Source organism: Mchenga conophoros, linkage group LG19 (assembly GCF_057382185.1).
Source record: "Mchenga conophoros isolate Kocher_MC1m ecotype Shallow Benthic linkage group LG19, M_conophoros_male_GT1.1, whole genome shotgun sequence".
Taxonomy (NCBI): Eukaryota; Metazoa; Chordata; class Actinopteri; order Cichliformes; family Cichlidae; genus Mchenga; species Mchenga conophoros.
This window is the reverse complement of record NC_140544.1, coordinates 24,827,812-24,853,930: the sequence shown is the minus strand read 5'-3', so window position 1 is coordinate 24,853,930 and position 26,119 is coordinate 24,827,812. Positions and strand designations below refer to the sequence as shown.

Genomic DNA, 26,119 nt, shown 5'->3' with positions numbered 1-26,119 from the left:
AGGAGAAGAAGAATGGCTGAATTATATGTTTATATGGCTACCTTTAATCCAGAGCCTGACCAATCTAGGATCGTGAAGACCAATACTGATATTTTGTTGATGTGAAAATCTGATATTCCAATCATCTAAAAATATTTACATTTTTTTCAATATATATATATATATATTTACATATATAAACATATTTACTTGCTTACACCCAGCTTTGCTCGGATCACATGGTGTTGCCTTCCAAACACGTTGCTTCGTCCTAAAGGAAGTTGCAGTGTGCCCTCTGGTGGACAAATTATGCAATGTCAACACTTGCGACATGGTTGAAGGGTGTTTCTCTCATCTTTTATTGCCTTTTTTTGAAAGGCAATAAAATATGCTATTATGTATTGTATATAATACTGGCCCATTAATAAATTGGTCAGGCTCTACTTTATCTTAGTCCAAATTTTGTCGATACTGCATTCATTTTCTGTGAGTACTTACATAATGAATATACCTCTTATGTTTTGTTCATTTATTCAGTTTTAAAAAGGCACTCACTACATTTAATGTGACAAAAATAAACTGCACACAACAAACAGCCGCTCAGTGTGTCACAGGTTAGGGTCATGGAAAGGTTAATGCTATCATATCAGACAAGCAGGCTACTGGAACAGTGTGTGTGTGTGTGTGTGTGTGTGTGTGTGTGTGTGTGTGTGTGTGTGTGTGTGTGTGTGTGTGTGTGTAATGTTCACCTTAAGGAATGCATGCAAAGTACAACAGTGGTACATTTAATCCTGTAAAATTTAAAGCTGTTTTTGAGTGTCAGTAAATGTTTGCAAAATACAAATCAAGTGAAAATGGACTAAAATTTTAAGAAATGCCCCCGTCCACACATAGCAGTGTCAAGATGCTTTGTGAGTTGTGTTGTTAAAAAAGCAATACAAAAAAGAAACACGTTCAGTATATTTTACAGTTCAATGAAAAATACAACTTGGGTGATTTAAAAAAAGAAGTAAACATAGATGTAAACATGCTTGGCAAATACAAATTAACAGCATCACATTCATCAATTAAAATCCATCCAAACACTCTCAACGTGTTTGTGATCATTTGAATGTCATTAAAAAAATGCAATTGTGTTTTACATTACCGACAGTCTGTGTTTGTGTATGTTTGTCTGTGTTGATTCACAATTCAGAAAATGGTAACAATCATTACAGAGACACATTGTTTGTCTGTTGAGAGAAGAGTAGTAATGAAAGAAGTGTATTTTGCTCATTATGATAGCTGCAAATTCAAGCTTTCCAGTTAGTTTATGCCAGCAATGAATGGTTATGGTTGGTACCATGCACTTCAGATTGTTTTTTTTTAAGCTGTTAACATATTGTAGTTTTTCGCATCAGGCTACATTTTCAAAGCCAAACATAATGTAGCAATCGTTCTACATGTCATCTAGGTAAATACGGCCTGTTGATCCAGCAAAAACACAACCTACTTTCCTCTGTTCGATAAATATTAAAGTCACTTTGTAGCATGCTGCTGGGCTAAAAATAGACCCCTAGAGTATGAGATGACAACCCATAGATCAATAATAGTACTGAATGAATGGCATGAATCTAGCTCTCAAGCGGTCCTGCCCACATTGTTAAAAAAATAAGATTCAGCATGAACAGATGGAAGAAGAGCCTTGAGGGCTAAAAAAAAATCAACAGAGCGGTTCAATACTGCTCCTGTAGAAATCAAAGTTCTTAAGTAGCCTATTTAACAGCAACATCTCAATGAGGTATTTCTACTACACCCTCTTCTGCACCGTTAGTTTTATTCATTTTTGGCAACACATTTTCTTCCCATAGCTATGGCATGATGACTGACTTCTTGGGAGCAGTTCCAATCTAAGCATAGGAAACAGAAAGGCACATTTCTTGACATCTCAAAGGACTGTGCACTCTCCCAGTCTGAGTATCTTTCACTCTTCCTGTCTCAACACTCCTTGTATGTGGATGAAGTGTTTGTGCATTCAATACTTAATTATTCTCACTGTCTTTGGCCAGTGCCGGTGTGAACCCATTCAACTTTGAGCGCTCCATTGTGTACTGCGAGAGGTTTGTCAGACTGGTGTTTCCCTCTTTTCTTTCTTTGTTTTCCTCATCTGGCTCACCATCTTCTTCTTCCTCCGTTCCCTCCTCCCCGAGCATGGCGCTGCCATTGTTTATGCTTAAACTTGCCCGCCGAACATCTTCAGGTATGTTCCTCCGCAGTTCACGGTTCTTGTTGCGCCTGGCCAGCTTACTGAGGGATCCGAATCGTAGGTTGAAGAGATTTTCCTCTGAAGATGATGCGGTCTCTTGCGTTTGCTCGTTTCCCTGATGATCGTACGGCTCGCATGCCCCCTTCAACCTTAGGTTGTTCAGTTTGCTGTCGATGCTCTCTTGGGAGGACGTCTTGAAGCGGCTAGCATCCAGACTGGCGAACAAAGCCCGTTTCTCTGGTGACAGCATGTCAAGGGAGTGAGCTCGCTGCTCTAGGCCAAGCTGACGGCGCTCCATGCTACGGATGGTGGCTGCCCGCTGGAGCTTGTCGTGGATCTCAACACTCAGACGTCGTCGAGTTTCACGAAACTCTGCTCGGACATTTGCCTTCCATTCAGCAGCATGTGCTTTAAACTCCCCAACCTATGAAATATGAACATGGAAACAAAGCAACAGTTAAAGGATAATATACAGATTAGCAACAGTATCCCATATATACCATTCAATATAGCACCATATAACATCTACTACTGACACAAAGAAAACGTAATTTCATAATTACGAAAGTGGTCAAAAGTAGCTTTTTACAGGCAAAGTCTCCCTGCCACTTTCAACTGTATTTGCTATTCTAAAGAGGCCCTATTATGCTTTTCTTTATCATTCATATATATATATATATATATATATATATATACCACTACACTGTTGGATACTTATATTTAATGTGGCAAAAGTTCCAGTGAAACATTGATTCTCAAAGTTTTGAAGAGTGTTTCATTCATTTCAGAGAGCCAGCATACTGTTGAGAGAAAAAAACGAACCCATCAAAATAATTCTAAAGCCAATAATTTGTTAATTGAACATTAAGCTGTCAGGGAGCTTCACTGCTGGGCGTGAACTCTTCCAATATATCACAAAAGGTCCTTTCATTACTAACTTGGCACAAGCCTGTTTTCAGTTTAACACAAAAGTTTAGTAATGTAATAAATGTACGCTCGAGCAAAAGTGTTTAACCCTCATCAGGTCTGTGATTTAGTAGTCATTAATTACTAAGTTTGTGTGTTGCTTTTACTTAATATCTGAAACCTGTTTTGTTCATTCTAACTGTTGTGCTAAATTATAGCTTTGTAGCCATTAGTAAGGTTGGATCTTACATTTACCAATATCAGCCTTGGAAATATTAAAGAAAAGCTACTGTCTAAAAGACTGCACTCATGAATGTTAGACTCAATTGACCTATGCCCCATTTTCATTGCCCTTGCTTTAAATGCTTCATTTCCAATTATTCTTCTTACTCTTACGCCCAGCTGGCATCAGGTTAATATTGATTTTCTTAAATGTTCATGAAAAGACGAGATGCTTTTAAAGAGAAGGGTCACTAGGGAAACATGCATATCCACTTGTTGGTTGCTGATTGGTTGCTGGAGGTTGCTGGAAGTTGATAGAGTGAAAACATTTGCAAACACCCAAACAATGCTGCATGGCAAACCTCTTTGTGATTGCTTTGGTGACAAGTAGTTTGCTGAGTCATTTGCAAATACTTGTAAACTACTTGCCAAGCAGTGGTGAAACTGAAAAGTGGAACATATTGAAAAGAGAAAGCATCTGCCTTCAAAATAAAAGTTGTCTTTCTGAAAAGTAAATGGCGAGGGTTTGCAAAATTACAGATGTTGGTGGAAATCTGCATTCAACCAAAGACATCACAAGGAGGTTTTTGGTGCAGCACCCTCTTTGTAACAGATTTTAATTAGTGGCACACAGCAACCTCCAGCAAGCATTACCAACCGCTTGGGGAAATACATATTTTTCCATCGTGAAACACTGCTATGCCAGGGGGATGCCACCTGGTCTCTAAGCTTGTGCGACTGAGGTCTTTAAGAGATGGAAGCACAAGACAATACAAGGAAAATAAGAATGCTTTTAATTCTGAATACTGCAGCACCGTAGTGAGATCCTAAAAATAAAAAAATTGAGACACAAACCACAGATCATTTTTAACTCACTATAGATATTTTAATAATTATAACATATAAGATGCTGCCTCTGAACCTTCAGATCCAGAGTAGAGTTGTAAAATAATACATATACAAGACTTACCTCCTCTTTGGTCTTTTTAGACAGTACTCGGAGCCAGTCTCCGATCATGCTGAGGACGGCTGCAAAGTACGCTAAACCTATGAGGATCCAGAACCACACCAGAGGCTTGTACCACTTCATGTAATCGATCTTGCGATTTCCACCTGAAGAGGAAGGAAAATGTCGTTATGGTCAGAAATTAAGCCCAAAACTTCAACAGAACAGCTTATTGTGCCCGAATTTTGGAGCGTAGCTCTACCTGCCACGTAGTCTCCTATTCCCACTGTAGTGAGCGTGATCACGACAAAGTAGATGGCATCCAGTGTGGTCCAGCCTTCAATGTGTTTGAAGATGACAGCAGGGATGGTGACAAAGACAATGCAGCCAGCCAGGATGAACAGGATAACAGATGTGACCCTTATCTTCGTCTGGCTAATCTGCTTGTGTTTTTGCTGAAAAGAACAGGAGGTGCATTTAGAACCAATATAAGCAACTAAAAAGATGATGTAAGAGTGACAGTGTGAGCCACAAAAAGCAATGAAACATGGCTCACAAACAAAAAAGAAGACACCATTACATATGCCATTAGGGTAAGAATAAAAATGCAGCTAAATGTTAGAATGATATCTGCATATTTGACTTTTTTACACAGCCAGTAAAGAAGAAAACATCACAATGTGTTACTTGTATCTCACCCTGAATATCTTTTCAACTTTTAAGACACTTTTTACAAAGATGGTCCCCAGCTGGTCTCCGATCCCCGCCAACAAGAAGCCAAAGAGAGGGATGCCAAATATGGCATAAAGGATGCAAAAGATTTTCCCGCCTTCCGTGCTCGGAGCTATGTTTCCGTAACCTGTTGAACAATTGAAAGCAGAATGAGGAGGAGGGGAGAAGAAATGAAGAAACAGGACAGGAAGGTCAAAAAACAAAGCAGGGCTGAGAAGAGTGAGTGGTGAGATGAGAAGCAGAAGACAATCAAGACCTCCTTATGCAACATAATCAATTGAAGCTCTTATGTAATACCTTTCAGTTCCAGGAGCAGGGCTTGAGGTAAGTAATGCAATAATTAGATTCCCCTTAAAGAAAATTGAATTAATAATGACATACTATGATACAGGGAGGTAAAAGGAAGGAGCTTGAGGAGCGTCAGGCAGGAGACACAAATCACTATCTCCTGTTTTAACCTGCTGAAAAGCAGAATATTAGCATAATACCTGTTCTTTGTGTAGAATATACTACCTTTATTGAGAGAAGTAATATGTTTACACATGTTGGACAACATACAGTACAGTGCAAAAGTCTTAAGCCACCTCTCATTGCTTTTTACTTCTAATTGTGGATATTGGATCAGAAAATATTGGTATATTAGTGAAAAAAAGTATATTAGTAAAAGAAAATGGAGTCAATGGCTTCAGCATCAGAAAAAGAAAGCATGCAAGGATCTATTTCAAATTTCAGTCTCTTTAAGAGAAACACATTAACAGTATATATATTGCTCATATAATTTTAAAATGAGTGTCTTCAATTTTTCAAGCCACTGGACATAATAGATCAAAGGAAAAATATGATGTCCTTAAGGAGGCTTCAATCTTATCCTGTTTATCTGTAGAGTTAAAGCCTCCCTGTTTTTGTTTCTGTGGAATGTCTAATTAATATTGATCGTATCCTGCTATCTTTGAAGGTCTTCTCAAATATTTTCTTTTTCTCTTAATTAAAAATACATATAATTTGCTTTTTTTTATTATTAATGGAGGGGGTCCTATGGGGTGATATTTGTGTTGATCTTCTATTTGTGCACTAGATTAAATGAAGCAAGCTACCAGGTTAATTAAATTTCTAGACTACACCATTAAGGAGGTCAGGGACATGCTGTTTTTCCAGTCACCTAAAGGATGGTACCCACAGCTGATAGAGGGAATACAAACAGTAGTGCCTCAGCTTTGATTTTGTGATTGTATATCAAAATGTTCCATCTGATCAAAGCCAGGTACCCAAAGTCTTTTTACTTTCATTTTAAAAAGAATTTCAGTGAGTCACAATTTACTGTTTCTCTTTAAAAAGCAACAAAGGGCAAAATGAGACAATTAAAAAAAACTCAACAGTGTCTTCATCATACACTGAATAATGAGTCAGGTCTCACATACATCTTCAACAAAATTACATCAGACTGAATTCTCGTGAAGGGGACTCCCTCTCTCTCATATATACTTAAGAATGGCAAGGCTTAACATTGATGCCATTTAGTAGTCCTCACTACTACAAACTTTTTTTCCTTCTCGTACATCCTCTTACATCTGTTCACGCTGTATAAATGAAGACTGTGCTTTTGAGAGTACCTCGTGCATGTATTTTTTATGAGATTTGAGGTTCGCCTCAGTCTACATTATTCTTAGATTGTTAAAATTGAGTTCAAAAGGAATTTTGATGGTTCACACGTACAATGAAAATTGCATGGACTGTCAGCAATACCAGGTTCATCGTGTTTTAGAGTAATAAAGAGAGCATTATCTAATAGTTTTACCGATAGTTGTAATGACAGTTCCAGCGAAGAAGAAGGCACTGCCCAGGTCCCAGTGACTGGAATTGTACAATGTGTCTCCAGTAGGCCTCACTCCTCCACTCACAGAATCTATAGCATGCTGGAAAGTAGAGAAATATAGAAATTATATGGATTAAAAGTATTTAAAATTGCTTAAAACTGAAATGTGTACTTTGACATAATTAGTGAAAGTCATGCCAAAATGCTTAATAGCAGCTGGCTCCTGTTTTGCCGCTGAGCTTTTACAAACTAATCAAAGCTATGACTGTATGCCAGCTCAGCTGATGACAACACAACAAACACGTGTCTGCTTTGATTTCACTATACACAGCCCCAATGGTGTGAACAGAGTGAGTAACAACGTCCTACTATTGTTTCTGTTACATGCGCCTCTATGTATTGCAATTGATTGCGTAACACTCGTGAGGAAACTGAGATTAGATCCAGTGCAACGATCTCCAACATCAGCCCAGAAGGTCACCACCTGAATACAAAGAAAAAAGGCTCTGAACAATAGAGGAAGGGAATGCAAGTTAAATGAGGTCTGAATCATTCTTATATCCGTGGAACGAGCAGGGGCGCTACCAAGGGGGGTCCTTGGTAGCGGAATAAATAATTTATTTATTACTGCATATGTGATTTTTGTCATTCATATTGTGTCACTTTGTAGGTCCCTCACAATTTATAGTCATCACCCCATCACCTTCGGCACTCCTGCACTGTTTTGCTTTTGGTGTGCCACCACAATATTTTTGGTGGTGCCCACATGGCCACCCCCATGAAGAAATTCTGGAGACGTCCCTGGCCTTGAGGCTGTGGATTGAGTTACACTTAATTAAATCAGCTGATAACTGTTGTAGTTCAGTCCAGACTCGTATTGTGTTGATCTACCGTTTTCTGACTGTTGTGAACTGTAATTGGAAACTCAATAACTAAGCATTGCAATAAACATGTATAGTTGCTCTTTTTTTAATTTCCTCTTGATCATCTTTGGCTTGTGAGTTTAAAAAAAGACTTGTTTGTTTTTTTAAATGAGAGAAAGGCAGTGAAACTTAAGTAAAAGGTGGTGCAGCAGGCTCTTCTGAGCCTTTCGAATTACTAATCGTGTGCACATCAAGTTGATCTGACCACAGGATGCGTTTAAACTGTTCAGTGTCTGGCTCTCTTCGAGGAGCTGTTTCTCCACACACCCAGTTTCCATGTTTTCACAGTTCACATGGACCAAATCCACACAGACTCTCACTTGCAGCCCAAACACTGCTGTTTCCCTGTTGTTCGTTCACGTCAGCCTTTTTTTCTGCGTTCCATCGACTAGTTTGTCTAGTACAGGGAAAACATTTACTGCTTCATTATTTTCATTGATTACCTTCTGTGCTCCATTATGCTGCCATGAAAAGTTAATTGACTATCATTTGGTCTTTCTACATTTTCTGTTTATGGGCATGCTGTGTTCTCTACACAAGCATTTATAGTTCTTTATCTTTAGGCTCAAAACTTCTGCTGACATGAAAGTCACACAGAGCAGCCCCCATTTTATACAGTGAGATGTGAGATAACCTTTCAGAGAGTGCAGAGCGGTATAATAAAATATGTATGAACTGCCGTGATACGCATTTTACAGCAGAGAGTCTGGGACCACTAAACACATAGCTGCACATGCCTATTCAGAATCTTACATGTGATTACCTCGGCTCCATCAGTGCCCTCTCTCCCTAATGAGACAGATTTTTTGTATCTATAATTAGGCAGTTTCAATTACGTTACTTCATAGGTTTTAGCAGACACAGCTGCTTTATGGGGGCAATATCAAAGTGGTAATTATATAATAAACCCCAAATAACCTAATTCTGGAGTCAAGGGAGAGCTATATATAGCCGCACAATGTATCTGAATACTGTATGAGGAGATCTATTTTTGGCACTTGTCTGTTTCTCAGCCATGTTCATGCTTCATGAGAGAAAAATCCTCCTTTTGCACATGCATTTTGGAGCCATGAGGATGGTGACTTGTGTTGTGTTGCAGTACATTAATTAGCAAGACAAATGGTGTTTTCGTTTCACGCCTCGTGCTCCTTTCTATTTTGATTTCACCAAAGAATCACTGCAGAGTGCTCACGAGTCCTCGTGGCTAATGTGTTTTCTGTTTCTTCAGTGCAGGATCATTACAGAGCAAACACACTCACTGCAGATTTTTATCCTCTCGGTGTGCCTTTCTACCCCACAGCGGGGGACAGCGGTGATCCTGCCAGCACGGTGCCTTGCTCTATCCTTCACCCAACCTCATTGTGATACATTGCCAAGCACTGTCCTCTGCAGCATTTTCAACATTACTAATATCTAAAGCTTTAACCTAACCCCCTTGAAGACTTAATGCTTGTTGCAATGAAGGACACTGAGGTCCATCATATACAATCAGGGTAAAAAGAAAGTGCACGGTCTCTTTCTAAGGTTACGTATCACGGTATAATAATAATATAAAATCATCTGGTCCTTACCAGGTCCTAAAATTATTTTAGTTCCAGCTCAGATGAACAGCATCACATGATATATTATACCATATTTTTTTAACAACTAAGCCAAAATACAGAAACAGTGGATTTAAACTAATTACATATAGTGATCCAGTAGGTTACAGAACCTTTAGCACCAGTAGCTTGAGTAATCCTTTTCAGTAATCATCATCAGTCTCTCACATCATTGTGGAGGAATTTTGGGATACATATAACTACAACATTACTTCAGTTCATTGAGGTTTGCAGGTGTCCCTTTATGCACAGCTCTCTTAAGGTCCCAGGACAGCACTTCAGTCCATTGCAGCACATTGACTCTTTCCCTTTTTAGCCGTTCTGTTGTAGTTTTGTTGCTGTGCTTGTAATCAAATCTTGTTGCGTGACCCAGTTTTGTCTAGAATTGATATATGCAGGTTTGACTCACTGACTATAAGGTGCCCAGATCCTGTGGCTGCAAAACAAGTCCAAGTCATTACGCCTCCACTATCATGCTTAACAGTTGGCATGAGGTGTCCTGATATGCTGAGTTTCGTTTTTGCCAAATGGGGCATTGTGCATGTCTGTTCAAAGCACATTGTTCCAAAATCGCGTTGTTGTTTGTTCAGATGCAACTTTGCAAACGTAAGCCAGTTTTAACATTTCACCTGTTAACTTCGGGCCTGTTGACTCATTGTCTAAACTTGTGAATTTGCTGTGATTTCCACTCCTCGGAAACTTTGGAGCTATCTTGAAAGCTTTCCACGTATGAATAATCTTTCTCACTGTAGAATGATCGATCTCAGATTGTTTGGAAATGCCCTTGATGAGCAGTAACAATTGGTTCTCTAAGATCATTGCTGATGTCTTTAATCCTGAATGCGCACACATCAGAATGCTCCACATAAGCAAACTACCAAAACCTTTGCTTTTATAGATGTGCTCACACTTTTTCCTGATTAATTAATTTAAATGCACTTTTTTAGATTATGAATAATAGCATTGTGCAAAATATCATGTGATTTTCATTATGTCTTCACAGAATGGTTGTATATGGCTGGTTTTTATGATTGACTTTTCATGTGGAACAGGTGATCAGATTCAAATGAAAATAGCAATATAATAGTGAGGGAAAAAAAAAGTTTATTATTCATGCTTAAAAGCCCAGTGTTAAGCTGTGGTGTATTTTCAAGGAAAACCTGAAATGGAAATGAGTAGAAATGAATCTTTTTTGCCTTTCTTTTTCAGTGCAGCCATCTAAAGAGCTTAGCCTTCACTAGTTAGTGGAGCATTTTGATTTCGCATTTGATCAAGTATGTAGAATTTGCTTGACGTTTTCCGGAAAAGCACAATTTGTGCTACATAAGATTATGACGGAAATGGCAGCACAACCTGACGTAGATTCTACTGCAGGTAGCTCAGTGAATACAAAAGTTTATTTTAAATAAGTGACTCATCAATAAATGAGACCTGACTGGTGTCAGTAATAGCACAGCTTCACATCGTGCCATAGTGTGAGTCATCAAAACAGCAACAGGAAAGCCAATTAGGTCTGCTGTCTTCGTGGGCGCACAGTGGGTGCGTGGACGACACAAATATTGAAGAAGACACGAGGAGGTCAACAGACGTGCATGGGCACACACTCACACACATTAAATCAACACACGCTGTGCCCTAACAAGAGCTTGCGATGTGATATACTGTCTGCTTCCATCTCAGGCATGCACATGCTTCCCAAGGTTGCCATTTTTCTGTCAACTCCTCCACCAAACAGTTTGACAACAGTGAGTCACCGCTGCTGTGTCCCCGCATAAAGGCTTCGGCTGAGTGACAGGCTTGACATAGCACACACAGGCCGATAATGGAAACTGTTAGAGGACTGGGCATACTTTTTGATGGAGTACTTGTGAAGCAGCATGTCCTCCAGGCTTTTGCTTGAGACACCAGGGAAAAAAAGTGTTATTTGTTCATATGAACTTCACACATGGCTTACACTTAGTATTGGAATCCCATAACAACTCAGCAGATCAACATTATATCTGCTGATTTACAGAAATTTACATATTATGTTTTGATTATGTTAGTACATCACTTATGAAGCTACGATAGAAAGGAGAGGAGTAGCAGTAAAAAGCTCATCATTATACACATAAGTGCACAAACCGAGCATGACTAATTTGCCACTATTCTTAATTAACTATATCAGATCAATGACTTGACATGCCATTAAACATTTTCTCATCTATCTGAATTAGATGATTTGTCTAGAAGAATCTCATGTCTATGATTCCAGCACTTTTACTTTGAGCAGCAGGAGGTGTGTGTGCCTGCTGGTCTGTGTAATGAATAATTGATTCCCTCCGGACCCCAGGCACTCCATGCTAAAGGTTCTAATTTCCACACACTCCTCCATAAGACATACTGTTATTGATTTTTGAGAGCTCTTGATAGGGCTTTTGTGGCTCAAAGGTTGAGCACTGCTAGAGAAATAAAAGAAGAAGCTAGAAGCAGAAGAAGAAAAGAACAGAGGTGGGTGTGGAGAAGGAGAGAGGCAGTCCGATATTCACTAGAGTAGTGTTGAAGATATTAACGTCAAATGGAGCCATCCTAGTGGAAAGTGGAACACACCATTAGCATTGCCATTTGGTTGTTTCCAAGTCTTTACTATTTTCAAGCTACATTCGAAAAACAGGAAAGCACAAGATTTCTAAAAGGCTGTTTTTTTTTCTCTCCATTGCCAAAAAAAAACTATTTTCAGTCTCTTTTGATTCCTGTTAATTGTGTGCTTGTGTTTGTATTTCAGCTCTTGTGTTACTCAGTTCTTTTGATTGTCCAGAATGTTTCTTTCTTTTATTTCTAGATGTTTTCTGCAAACTGATTGCTTTTTCCCATCACTCCCTCACAAATCAAACTTCCCACTCACCCACTCGTACATCTCAAATCATTTTCCACTCCCCTTTGCAGTTGTAAGTGTCAGCTGGGTGTAGTGACCTTAAATCTTGATCCATAATTTTGGATGTGGTGCTAGAGAGCAATGTGAACTGCTGCCATAGTGTGTTATAAAGCGGCTGACACCATAAAAATGCATTGTAAAATGCGCCGTTAAGTTTCAATGAGATGGGAATGGTTCTGTTTTGTGGGTCTGCTTGATAGTGCACACAATTATAAAAAAGTTTCACAAGCTGGCTTGGTAAAATGTGGAACACTCTAAAGACAGCGTCAGACCATATGCCGCAGGTTTAAGAGTTATCAGGCGAGTTTTTTGGGCGAACAGCTGTGCCCAGTAAAACACCGGCACCCTGCTTCTATGCAGCAGATGCTGTATTGAGGGGGAAAGCAGATAGTGACGGGATTTTGGGGAGACTGTTTAGAATATTGAGTTTCTGAAATCTCTCTTGGGTCTTTAAAGATTTTAACAATTTTTGTATGTCATAATAGAGCAACATCACACAGTATTAAAAAGAAAACATTGAAAAAAAACTTGGTTCCTGACATTTCTCACAGTAAATATAACAGCGCTGTCACAGCCATGAGCTTGTTTCCTTATTTAAAACATGTGGGCGTTGTTAAAGCTGCACTCTGGAATTTCATATCGCACTAACACATCTATTATTGAAGGTTTTTTAGCTATGCAAATACAAGTTAGTTATTTGTCAAATAAAATGGGAGAAAATTGGCCTTATTGCTATCATTACTCTGTCTTTACACAGCAAGAAAACTAGAGAGAGCTGCAATTAAATAAAAAAAATGTTTGTTGTGAATATAGCATAAAGGTCATTGTGAAGACATTTTTTGCCCTCTTCTCAATGATCATGCTGTCTTTTGTTATGTAATATCAGGCTGCATGTACTGGTGTATGTGTTCTAAAAGATCCGTGTTTATTAGAAAACTAAATGCATTTAGGTTTCTACGGGAGGGTTGATTGTTATCAGTTATCAGCTGTTACTCAGGAAACCGTCATTCAATGGGAAGGGCAGAACAAATGTCTTGGTCAGGCTGTAGCAAGCAGCAGCCATATAATTTGATTAAAAGTGCCTCAAAAAGCCCTGAGAGCACAAACAATTTTTAAATTGTATAAAATTCAGTGGCTCCAAATCCCTTACTTTAGTGCAAAAATGAAGGAGTTCACCCACTGTAGTTTTTATTAAGAGGTCAAAACTATTTTTGTGCCAAGCTGTAAATGTGTTCTTTAACGCTGTAAAGTTGGGCATTTTTCCATGGGAGTCTGTGAGGATTGACTTTTGGAGCCAAGTTTAAGAGGCCATTAGAGTAACTGCAGTTTTTGGCACTTCCACATTCCCTTTATTTAACAGAAAGGAGCACTGTGCAGTCTTATCGTAGCTACTTCTTAATCACAAAATAGGCCCACTGTAAAGGATACCATGCTTTGCCATCCTTTTAAACTCTGCTCCGATCCAGGGGACCCTGCCTCCTGCTCTACGACAACTGGGAATAGCGCCAGCTCCCCATCCTTTTACCTCTACCTAACTGCTCGGTACTATAATAAAGTGCACAGAGGCTGCCAAAATGCCTGGAAGAAGGAAACAAACACCAGACAATCATGTCCACTTTCAAGCGCTTACCTTGATGATGGCATCCAGCTCATTGGGAGTAACACATGGGTGCCTTTCGAGGAAAGAGGCCTTCTCCAGGGTGATGCTAGTTTTCAGGTTGCTCTCAAATGGCTGCTCCAGAGCCTTGAAGGCAAGACCTCCACAAACCAGGTAGAGAACAACCACAATGAACACCGCCAGCACCGTCTTCCACTTCATCACTGAGTGGAGCCCTGTTGTCGAGCCATCAGAGTTGGTGTCCATGCTAGCCACAACACTGGCAGAGCGAGATGAGATGGACAAACGTGGCAGTGGACAGTGACCACTGGCTTTCGGGTCGCAGCCCATTGGGTTTTGCATGGTGGCAACACTTGCCTGGACCAGGGTTGACTTCACCATGCCAGGCTGGACCTTTTTGGGAGGGACCAAGTTGGTCTGGACTGCCACTAGCAAAGAAAGTAGGAGGGAAGAAAGGGCTGTTGTAACACTTTTTTTTTTTTTTTAATATAGATTACAAAGATTGAAACACCAGTGGTTTACTGCACGTTTGTCTCTCTGATGGTCATTTATGATGTGTTATAATAATTGGCTAAAGGCTCTTTTTGTAAGAACCTTTTACCTAAATCAACAGGCATTTGGACATTTCATTTGTTGATTTATGCGCAGATTCTTTTTCTTTTCACCTTTTCTCTCACCTTCAGCCTTTCTTTTGGTTTATATTTCGAATTTTGTGTTGTGGAGACATTAACATAATTTCATTACAACTGTTTAAAACCTATGTGTCCTTTATGAAGCTTTGAAAACATTTTATACCTCCTACACTGGGCTAATAAAAGGCTTTTTGCAAAGTCAAACACTATTAGAAAAAAATCTAGTTATCCAGCCTACAGCTCCGCCAAACATAACAAGACTCCTTTGTCATCTCAGAAGCTTGTTATCCTGAGAATTTCTTCATATAAAATGTATTTCAGATTTCACTTGTGAAAAGGGGTCCACAATCACTTGGCCTCACATCTGCCTTACAGATCATAATTTGTACTCTCATTTTAACATCTGATTTCAACCCTGCTCTGTTACAACACATGGATGGATGGATGGATGGATGGATGGACACAGATATATAAAAAGCACACCAATGAAAACCTTACAGTAATGTTGGCAGAGGTGAAGGTGAAAATTGAGTTACTCTCTTTGAATGGAAGCAGGATCCAATTTTTCTAATAGACTGTAAGTGAGGGATAAGTGCCACTTTCAGTTATTGTCTTCCAAAGAGGTTTCATAACAAATGCATGTGTACTGTAGCAGGTCAACCATCAAACATCACCTATGGAGATAGCCAAATTTCGACTTCCTTAATGTATATAAAGCACTGCGTGAGCTTTTTCAGAGCTCTAGACTTCACCCCTGCCCTGACGCCCCCACAACTCCAAAAAGGGAAAGCATGGAGTGCCTCTGAGCCATGGGTGGAGCTTGTTGTCTGTGATGTAACCTTTGAAGGTAGGGATGAGAAATGTATTTGTTTTTTAAATGGGGTGATATTACTTTTGGGATATGCTAAGTACAATGCACACATGCTTAATCAAGTATTTATGACTTTAGAGGAGGGGACATGTATTTCTTTAATATTTCCTGGAGACTTATTCCATCTTGCCTAAACCTCAACTTAACACATAAGGGACTTGCTTTCTGTTCCCGTAGTGTGAGTGTTTAAACAGATTCAGGTCCCCACAGCATGATCATGCACTCGCGCGCACACACACACACACACATCGACCCATGAGTCAAAGAATGTCCAGGAAGTGGCTTGTTCCCTGATCTAAGAGCTATTCATCTTCCGAGTCAATTCTTATATAAAAGACTGAATCAATAACACCAATGTGATGTCAGCTTAAGGTGGAGAAAAACACTTTCGGTTTATAGTATCTGTCTTTAAAGGTGCTGACTGCAATAGAGCACAAATCTATTAGAAAAAAAAAAAAGACTGGGTGGTGAATCAGCTGGAAGACTCAGTATAGTATGCTATATTTGGTGCAATGTTTTTTTAGAGATGAAGTGGAACAGTTACTGGTTAGTGAATTTCAAACTAGGCCAAGTCCATGACTAATCTAACTAAGATTTTAATTTTCTTTTTATCACAGTGTTTGACTGCGTGAAATTAAATAAATTAACTATGACTGAATGTCATATATTTAGTTTATTTGGTTCATTTCAAAGTCAACTTCATGCACTTCTGAGAAAAAGCAGAGAATATGAAACTATAATCTATATTTTACAGCTAGAGTTGAAACCAGAAGTGCAGTGAGCACTATAAGGTTTGCATTTCACCTTTCTGAGGCTATGATCCATTAATGCAAAATCCTTTTTGAACCATGCAACAGCTTCGAATTGATTTTTGCAAATTAAATAAGGCTTGAGTAGAAAGTGGTGTTTTTTCTTTTTTTTTATCTGATCTCAACCTCTCAGCCCTCCCTTTGGATCCAAGTATGTCTGGCCAAAGCAGAGGAAATGTTCTCATGTAGTGATGCCCCTCATGTCGACCACAAAGATGGACATACAGAGCATGTGGATACAGATAAGGAGTTTGATGACAGTATCTATCATATTTACATCTGATGTACAGTTAAGTGTACAAAAAGAAGTCTAGTGGTATTAAACATAAAGGCTCAGGCAAGCTTTAGGCCCTGTGGCACTGGGCAGGTTGTAGGCGTTTAATTCGGCAGCTGAGCCTCAAATTTCAAACATTAAATCAAACCCAGTGCACCCCAAACACTTCCGGCAGTGACTGATTTCAAAATAAAACCTCTGTTAAGGGAGGCGCAAGCTTCCTCAACACGATACCCATGCATAGTGTATTAAAGCAGAATTCCTTTCCAGCAGTGACTGGAGACTTAGCACGACTCTTATATGCTTTTGAAAGGGCAAGGGGTACATGAGCCATGATATTATTTAAAACAACAACAACAACAACAACAACATTTCTCTTCAAATAAAAATCGCATGTCTGAAATTCTTATAAATTCTATTCCTAAGTATAATGATGTCTTTTAGATGGCGACATTATTTTTAAGTAGACACATTTTACAGCCTAGTTCTCTTTTGAAATCTCTTCCGCTCTCATACTGGTTATTTCTGCCAGCCTGTCACTACCAGAGCTCCGCATCCAGCAACGTTGCTTTATACGTCTGAGCGGACAGATAGTGCAAACTAGAAAAGCCGCGTTGTCGTATATGAATGGTAATTTTGCATCACAAAAGCAAATAAAGGGACCGCTCAATTAAATGAAAAGAAGCAAAAATATGAATTTCTGTATACTGAATCTGTGAATAATGCAGCCTGATGAGATTGTGTATCAAGTATTTCCATTCAGATGTTTAGGCTACTGACATTAAGAGTACTATTTAATTGCATATCTGAAGTTATTCCACAGTAAAACAGCAATATTCACCAACCTTGTTCTGGATCCCAGTTAACTTGTTTTCTCGGGTTTTCTATTGGAAATTTCATCTCTAGGTTTGGCTCAGTGAAAACGCAGGTAAATTCAGTCAGCGTGATCGCAGAAATACAGGAAAAAATGGACAAATCACAAGAAATTCATGTTGGACACATCATCTTTTCATCGAAGTGGGAGTGGATTGCACAAAGGAATAAAGGCATCGCAAAACCGCATTGTCTGTCTTCCTTTCTTGCACCCCCTCCTTTTTTTTCCTTCTCCACCTCGCCTGGACGCGTGGTGTTCGCCTGACAGACTGACAGAGATACGTGTGGCACCTTGCACTGAGCAGTGGCTCCACTCCGCGGTCCAAACCACTTCCAAACTCACACTAGAGCACGCACGCAAATGGTCCGGTCCAGAAACACAGCCGGAGTGTGGCCCAACCTAGCAACTTTACGCACGCGTTACACCGGCAGCGAGAACAACGAGGGAGGATGCTGTCCCCTCCCTTTAATTCAAATAAGCGCTCTCCTCCACCTGCCTTCATTGTTAATGTGCATCGAGCTTTGCATCAGAGGCATTTTCTCTCATTGTGGAATCCGATTTTCAATACTCACTCTTATATTTTCCCCCAAAACCAGATGATCCTATTATCGTTACCGTAACCAGCGTCTGACCACATGGCGCAAAGATGATCACCAAATCAGAGGCAGACTTAACCCATTACATCATTCACGCATGTGAGGAAAACTGTATTATTTATGAGCTTCAGTGGTACAGGGAGGTCACCTCTTCCGGCAGCCCCCCCCCCCCAAATCATATACTATAGATCTGATGATTTGGCGGGATGACAGTTTAGACAGGGGGGAAATGAACTGTCTCGTTATCTATTTGTTATGTAAAAGCGCCCTGCAACACACACATGTACAAGATCAGAATTGAATCACTTAATAAAAGAAGATGCGGTCTTATGGGAAAATCAAAATAGATCATCGTGTGGATACACTGCAAATAAACAAATATACATTATTGTAAACTGACGTCTTTACGATCCTAAATGATCAAAGTCAGCTCTTTGAGCATCAAAAATATTGATCACTTTACAATAAAGTTATTGTCCAATGTAGTCATTGACCAGTTCTCCTTTGAACTTATGCCCAATTCAAGTGCCAGTAAAATGTGTTGCCTGTCACACTATATTCTTTTGTTGGTAAATGACGCAAGGGGTTAAAAGTTAAATCAAACAATGCAAGGAAAATAAGAGAATTAACAATATGATGCTGACAGAATGTTCTCGTGGCCAACACGTACTCAGATGAATCATAACTTATATTTGTGGTACTGTAGTTTCCCACATTTTACTGTAAAACTAGGTCACTGAGGATTTGGCTTTTTATGATAACAGCACACCATGGTCAGAGTTTGTTGCAGTAATGAAGAAGAACGGCTACCATTAATGATATGCTTATTGATGATTTTGGTGCAACTGGAAAGGATCTAGTGACCCACACGGTGAATAAATTATAATGTTTGCTCTTGAACCAGCCACATAAACAACCAGAAAGCTGTTTTAGTCCATTGGAGGCAGTATTCTGTCTGCAAAGCCACAAAACACATTAACCTCACCCACCAAAGTAGAAAAAAAAGTTATATAAACAGATAATGCATTTTGAAATAAAAAGAAAGAAAACCTATGGCTGAAATCTGTCTAGTTCCTGCTCCTGCTCTTCTTACTGTCACACTGTTAAGACTACTACTTAAATGTTATTTTAATACCTAAGCCTTTTCAGCCAGACATTTAACAAAATGTTATTTATTAGAGAGAAATACTTCAAACCGGGGGATCTGTGGAGAGATGGGGGATTTATTCTTGGAGACCAAACATGGGCTTTCAAGGATGATTTCTCACTTGATGACCTTTGAGAGGGTCAAGTGGTCCTGAATTTACGGCTGTATATGTTTTCCTGTTTTGTTTTGATTTTTACACTAGCCCCACTTGCTCCCCCTGTTAGTCTGCAACTCCACACCCAGAAATCCAAGTACTGAAACACAAATATTCACAGGAGATCTTTGTCAGGTTGTCTATTATTATGTTGTGCATGTCATATCTTTATCATATGTACTGTACTCTTCAGACTGTTGAGATAACTATTTGACATATTTCATTTAATCAAGTTTGGATTTAAGGGCGTTTTTCTTAGGTTGTCATTTCGATTCAATTTTCTCATTCATGTTGTGTGTGTGCGTGCTCCTGTTGTGCATCAACGTGATGACGACAGCAATCATAGCAACCAGCATGGCGACGGGGAAGCGTTTCTTCGCTCTTCATTTGCTAAACCTTTGATAGGTTATTACTTGTACGATATTTGATTGTATCACTACGTCAGCATGTTTACGGTTAAGTACAGTGAATTTTCTGGATGGATCCGAGCTCTGCCATCTCTCCCTCAGAATATTTCCGAGGTTGGGATATGCTGAGTGTAGTATTATGGACTCAAGAATAGGTATGCTAATGCTATTAGCATTGGTTAGCCATGTAGCTGGATAATGAGTCGGGAGACGTTAGCACATTTAGCTTTTTTGCTTAAGCAGCTACCTAAAGATAAGCTCATGTCCACCGTATTTACTGTTAATAATATGGCTTCAAGTCGGTCAGCACAGTGGTTACTAGTCCCTTGTCTGTACCGAAAACAGCTTGTAAAACGATGCTTCAGTAAAGCCAGCTTACGTTTAGTGACATTTTAACCTGTTAAATCTTTATTCGTTTCTTCTTGTTTCTGGTTTGAAGAGATCCACGATATCAGCTTAGTACTGCCCTCTATAAACTTAAACCAGTATGTACTCTTATTGTTTGCTGGAGCTTCGTCTTATTTATTTTCAGTGTTATTCAAACATTTACTTCAAATTATGTTACCACTTTTTGAGTATTTACTATTTTTATTTGTAAACAGTCAGTGTTATGAACATTAAAACCTATAGCACAGAATTTACCCCCGAAAGTCTTGGAACCCCTTAACAGTATATTGCCAGGTCCAAAAGAAAATACTCTGTACTGTAATGTGTTATTAGTTAAATGATCAAAAATAAATAAATACTAGGAAACGCATAGATTCCTGTTAACTAAATTAGCATTGCCTTACTGTGTGTCTTGCTGTGGTAAACTTGCTGTTTTAGTTATCTAAAAATTATTTAGTCTTGAGAAGCGCTGTGCACCACATACTTATAAAATGAAATGATAAATGAAAAGTTTTTAATCATAAAAAACCTGTAACTGATAAAGTGTGAGTCATAACACTTTTTTACATTTTAGGAAGTGTGTCATCTGGACTGGGGTACAGCCCTGGTGTGAGAGGAAAGGATTTGAAAAGTAGTCGTAAGTATTATTACATGCTCATGAGTACTGGTCATCTGTAAGAAGAGCTTAATTTAACAGTTTATCATATATTGTTTTGTGTTTTTAGCTTTCTGTCCACTCTCCTCTAGCAAGTTGACACAATCCATCATTAAAGACCACATGGTGTCTCATTACAAAAAGGTTTACTCAGCTAAAGGTGAGCTGCATGGCAGGTATATTTTACAGTTGTGGTCATGGTAATTTGGGGCTGTTAATGATTTATTTGAACTGTTCTTTTTTCAGGGTGCATTGATTTTACAGCATACATCTTTAATTACTTTTTTAAAAACCCATTAAAACCCATTGAGGATGGATTTGTTCTGGATTGTCTCAAAAAAGTCAAAAGTTTGCATACACTCAGATACATACACTAACTTAAATTTCTTAATAACTTGTGCTTAAGGTTCTTTTAATTTGACAAGGTCAAAGCCTATTAACATCTCATTGGCGATCATGATTGACAACTGGTAGTTTTTCTTTGGAGCATAAGAAGGTTGGTTTGACAGGACTCATTAGACTGATATTCAGAACAGGAAAGTCCAAAGAACCCACTGAAGATCTAAGAAGAACAATAGGAGTTTACTCTAGATTTACACAAGTTGGAGCCATTTCTAAACAACTGCAGATTCCAAGATCATCAGTTCAAACAGTTATAAGGAAGGTTTTATGGTTAGATCAGACAAAGATTAAGCTATTTGGCCACAATGACAAGACTTAGGTTTGGAAGATTAAAGGTGAGGCTTTCAAACTTAAGAACACTGTACCATTTGTCAAACATGATGGCTGTAGCATTGTGCTTTTGAGCTGATTTGCTGCCAGTGGTACTGGTATACTGCACAAAGAGGATGGAATAATAAAGAAGGAAGACTACCTCAAAATTCTTCAACTTCACCTCAAATCAACAACCTGATGATTGAAACTTGGACACAATTGGGTATTCAAATGGGAAAATGATCTAAAACACACATCAAAACTGATTTTGGAATGGATAAAGCAAAGCAAAGCCCCAGTCTCATATTAAATGTGTGAACTTTGTATAAAAACTGGTTCTGTACCAGGAAACCAACATGTGAATGACCTCAACTGATTCTGCCAGGAAGAGTCAAATATCCACCTAGAATTGTACCCAAAGCTTTTTTGTGTTTACCCAAAGGATCTGGTCCAGGTGCAACATGCTAAGGGATATTTAACCAAATACTGGTGTAGATTTATGTATATATTTGAGCCTGTCTGTATACTTCAGACCAAAACTAAGTATTGTGTTTAATTCTGTTGTGTAATAATACTAATAGTTTCTATCTTATCCACCAGCTGCCATTGATACCTCAGTACCCAAAAGCTTGCTGTGTAGTGTGAAGTGTAAGTATACATATATATGGTGGCCATACTCTGTTCTTATGACTCATACAGCAGGAGATGTTGGGACAAAATAAATTTAGATTGTGTCATAAGTTTAGCTAATAATTAGACAAATAATGCCATAATTAGCAGTGCGTATAATAAGTAAATAATAGGCAAATAAAGTAAAGTACATGCTTTGCTGCTGGTGATAGTTCTGCAGTGCAGAGAATTGTATCTGTTCAAATCAAATCAAATCACTTTTATTGTCACATCACATGTGCAGGTACATTGGTACAGCACATGTGAGTGAAATTCTTGTGTGCGAGCTTCACAAGCAACAGAGTTGTGCAAAATACAATAATGTAAACAAGCAAAATTCAAGAATGGCTACATCTGAAACTAATAAATATATGTACAATATATAATAGTATATGCATTTCTGGATGTGTATACTAAATATTTTTCTACGTGTGTGTGTGTGTGTGTGTGTGTGTGTGTGTGTGTGTACATATTTTACAAATTAAATAGAGTAAACAATAAATAAAATATATAAAAATATACAGAGTTGAGACATGTGCAAAACAGTGGCATTACTGTACAGTATGGAGTGCATAATGTTAAAGTTCCAGTAGTGAACTGTTGTGCTACTTCAGTTGTTTTAATACCTCTTTACAGACAATGACCAGATCAAGCAGGATAGGTTGAGGAAAAATGGCCGTCCTCAGTCAGCACCTGCACAGAGGAATAGCAGAACTTCATACTCTTCATCACAGGTAAGAAAATCTGGCGTTGTCATTAATCACTGCTTCATGTGATGCTAACAATTTTTTACTAGCAGATTTCAAGCAAACACAAAGCCAACTTTATTTGCTTGGAATCTTTTTCAGTCTACACAACAACAGATTCACCCCATGTGTGTTTTTTAGAGCAGATTATCTGTGCAGTATGATGACAGCACCTACCTTTGCTCGAGGAGCTCCTTGGTCTCCAGCCCTAGGTTCAACACCACCTTTAAAGTCAATGAGATGGTTTATCCATCGCTCAATGTCAGCTCTCATCACACTCGCCCAGCATCAGAATTGAAGCATCGGAGCCCGGAGGCAACTTTTCGAAGAAAGTCGTCAGCTTGTTCATTGGCAGCTTCTGGAGATCAGAGTTCCTACAAAACCTTCCAGGACCCTGTCCGGAAGACATACAGCGGAGACTTGCTACTGAAACATTCACAGCACTTTACACAAGACAAACCTTTCACTCCTAAGACCTTAAAATCAGATAAGAGCTCATACTTGTCAAAATATCGCTACTACAGAGCACCACAGAGAAAACCTACTCAGGACTGCAGCAACTCAACATCATTTCAACAGGAGATGTGTGATGGAAGGTAACGGCTGAATGTCTTGATGAGACTGCAGATCTAAAGACGTGTCTTGGGAGATTTTTTTTCAGCATGTGCCGCTTGTGTCTTCACGTGTCTTTTGGTTGTTTTCATACAGCGTAAAGAACAAGGACTGCATGCTGGATGTTGATGAGCCATCTCAGGTAATTTGGAGAATTTGATTTGATTAATAATGCATACATGCATACATGTGGGTGACTGTAGCTCAGGTGGTAGAGCAGGTCATCTACTGATCGGAAGGTTGGTGGTTCGATTCCCGGCTTCCCCTAGTCTGCATGCCAAATGTCCTTGGGCAAGATACTAACCCGAAATTGCTCTCCGATGCATTCATCGGAGTATGAATGTGTGTGAATGTCAGTTGTGCTTGTGTGAATGGGTGAATGCACAAGTTGTGTAAAGCGCTTTGAGTGCTCAGAAGAGTGGAAAAGCACTATATAAGAACTAGTCCATTTACCATACATATCACAATTTATCAGTAATACTTTGATCACAAGAACGCTTTGACAGAATCGAATTACACTTCCCATTTTCCAGCCTTCTTTTCTTTTTTCTGTTTTTTTTTCTACAGGGATTTATTACAGAGCATGAGTCGTTTGAGGATGAGCTTAATGGCACATATTCATCATCAAGACAAAAGAGTCGAGCAGCCAAGGGCAGAGAGTGCGGTTTTTTCGACTCCTTGTCCAGGTGAGCTCATGCAGTAGAAAAGGACATTGCATTTTATTATTTATTTAATTACTTTGTTCAGTAAGATTCTTAAAGTGTTTCATCTTCTAGGGTCTCACCAGAAAATAGGAAATCTCCCAATATGATGAGAGTATCCACAGAGTAAGTTCACCGACCTTCTGATTAGTAGACATAGACAAATTTTAACAATCTAAAGTAATACATTATCTAATAAATGAATTATTGTGTTTTGTCGAGGAATAGAGAAGAAGAATTAATGTACCTTGAATTCATTTCTGCTGTGACAGAAGATATCTTGTCCAGGAGACACATTTCTGACAGGTTGAAACATTTTAATTCTTTTACATTTTCTGTGCCATAGTTGGATGACAGATGTACAGACGTTTGCACAGCTTCTTAATAAATTTGTATGTGACTGATAAAGGAGTTATTGATTAAATAGTAGCTATGAGTCTTATTTTGAGTAATTACTGACATGTAAGTGTCTGTGTCCTCTGCAAGGGTCCTAGACCGTGTGTTAAATCGGCACATCGACATGAATCGTCATCAACTAGATGAGGTCAGCATGTAATTTCATGCATAATACAAAACATTTTAGGCAAGTCATGTTCATGGCTTTTTAAGCTGTTCTTATAAGCCCGCTTTGCTTGTTTTTAGGGTAAAATGCGCCACCTGCTGGAAGTGTTGTGTAAAGACTTTGAAGAACCAACCAACATATCCAGCTCCACTGCAGAGCTTGAAAAAAAGAATTATCTGCTTGATAGCCTCCTACCGTGTCCGGAATCAGCGGGAAAACATGTAAAGACCAAAGAAGACAATGACTTGTTTCCTTATGTGTCCCCAATTAAACACTGTGATTTCCCAGTTTATACTGATCCCTTATTGGCTTCTACGCCCTTACACTCTCCTACAAGAACTCCTTCTCAAACTGAAATAACTGAAAAAGATAAGAAGGGTGACAGTGAGGGAAAGTTTATTGACTTTTCTTTGGTCAGTGAGCATGTCCCTGATAATACAACAGCCAGTGAAGAGGATTTCCATATAGTAGGCACAACTGTTACAACCAGCGTCCACAGTGAAACCCAGGAGAATTCTGCTATAGCCAGTGAACAAGAGCAAGCTGATGGACAGTCTAATGAGCTTGAGGATCTAGGGAAAAGTTTGTCAGAGTTGTTGCATGTGTCCAGCAACACACACTGTGAAAGTGCTGCCAGTGAGCAGCGTTCAAATGCAGGGGATTCTGGCAGCGAAGATGAATTTTAAGTTTTTATTGTACTGTGGGATTTTATGTCCATCTACATTTTTACCGAGTGAAGTGTGTTCCAGAGAATGAAGTGATATTTCACATTTTTAAAAGGTGTCATATAAAAAGAAATAACACTGGTTATTTACGAGCCTCACTAAAGAGTGTTGTACTTCTGCTTTGTTTTCGATGAATTTTTAACAACAAAAGCACAATGAAAATGTCACAAAAATAAGTCTGAGCTTTAAAGTTCTCATTTAGGATGGGGATAAGCTTGATCACTGTAGTGGCTGAGCTGCAGTTTACCTCTGCAATTAGTTTCAGTATACTGCCCTGTCAGTTTTAAGTATGATGTAGCACAAGTTAACATTTTCAGATAAGGTGTGAAGTGTGTTCAACCTGAAAAGTCCACTGTTACCAGAAAGTGTCTTTACAACTGCAATAAAATTTGCTTTTCATTCACTGCTTGCTTCTGATTATTGAGACTATCATTGAGGTTCTTAACTTGGGAAATATTGCAACTGGGAAACTATAAAAAATAATCTATTATATGTATATAATAGATTTTATGTACACTTCACAGGTAATCTGCAATATTCTGCTGTTCAGTTATACATGTACATCCTCATACACATTCATTTTAATAACTCATTTTCAATGCTAATGTGCAACATCCTCAAGTAAATTCTTATTTTTTAAATCTTTTAAATACGTACCAATGTTTACGGTGCTTAATAAATGTAC

At 38.8% G+C, this 26,119-nt stretch overlaps 2 protein-coding genes across 4 annotated transcripts; one reads left to right on the top strand and one right to left on the bottom strand.

Moving 5' to 3' along the window:
* Window positions 1-516: 516 nt before the first annotated feature.
* On the bottom strand, window positions 517-18,003 carry kcnk10b (potassium channel, subfamily K, member 10b). Of its 2 annotated transcripts, none has more exons than XM_085257716.1 (7): window positions 17,932-18,003; window positions 13,912-14,327; window positions 6,826-6,943; window positions 4,997-5,157; window positions 4,561-4,753; window positions 4,323-4,465; window positions 517-2,648 (listed from the first exon to the last, which is right to left on the bottom strand). In XM_085257716.1, coding segments are annotated over exons 1-7 (1,680 nt in total). In that variant the 5' UTR covers window positions 17,933-18,003; the 3' UTR covers window positions 517-2,000. The 2 variants fall into 2 exon arrangements, with proteins under 2 accessions (XP_085113842.1, XP_085113841.1); XM_085257715.1 differs by lacking the exon at window positions 17,932-18,003 and adding an exon at window positions 17,331-17,901.
* Window positions 18,004-19,596: 1,593 nt separating this feature from the next.
* Window positions 19,597-25,831, top strand: spata7 (spermatogenesis associated 7). Of its 2 annotated transcripts, none has more exons than XM_085257868.1 (12): window positions 19,597-19,818; window positions 20,625-20,687; window positions 20,776-20,865; window positions 22,020-22,067; window positions 22,725-22,822; window positions 22,976-23,430; window positions 23,543-23,588; window positions 24,014-24,132; window positions 24,223-24,273; window positions 24,376-24,453; window positions 24,634-24,691; window positions 24,790-25,831. In XM_085257868.1, exons 1-12 carry the CDS (start codon window positions 19,803-19,805, stop codon window positions 25,393-25,395), a joined length of 1,728 nt encoding a protein of 575 aa, XP_085113994.1. In that variant the 5' UTR covers window positions 19,597-19,802; the 3' UTR covers window positions 25,396-25,831. The 2 variants fall into 2 exon arrangements, with proteins under 2 accessions (XP_085113994.1, XP_085113993.1); XM_085257867.1 differs by having other exon boundaries at window positions 24,370-24,453.
* The last annotated feature ends 288 nt before the right edge of the window (window positions 25,832-26,119 follow it).

Coding starts and splice junctions, on each gene's coding strand:
- kcnk10b (XM_085257715.1), bottom strand. CDS start 17,385: ATGAAATTTCCAATAGAAAACCCGAGAAAACAAGTTAACTGGGATCCA. Junction 5,158..6,825: donor AACTGTCATTACAACTATCG/GTAAAACTATTA, acceptor ATTGTTCAACAG/GTTACGGAAACATAGCTCCG. Junction 4,466..4,560: donor AATAGGAGACTACGTGGCAG/GTAGAGCTACGC, acceptor CTTCCTCTTCAG/GTGGAAATCGCAAGATCGAT.
- spata7 (XM_085257867.1), top strand. Junction 22,068..22,724: donor CTTGCTGTGTAGTGTGAAGT/GTAAGTATACAT, acceptor ACCTCTTTACAG/ACAATGACCAGATCAAGCAG. Junction 24,454..24,633: donor AGGAGACACATTTCTGACAG/GTTGAAACATTT, acceptor GTCCTCTGCAAG/GGTCCTAGACCGTGTGTTAA.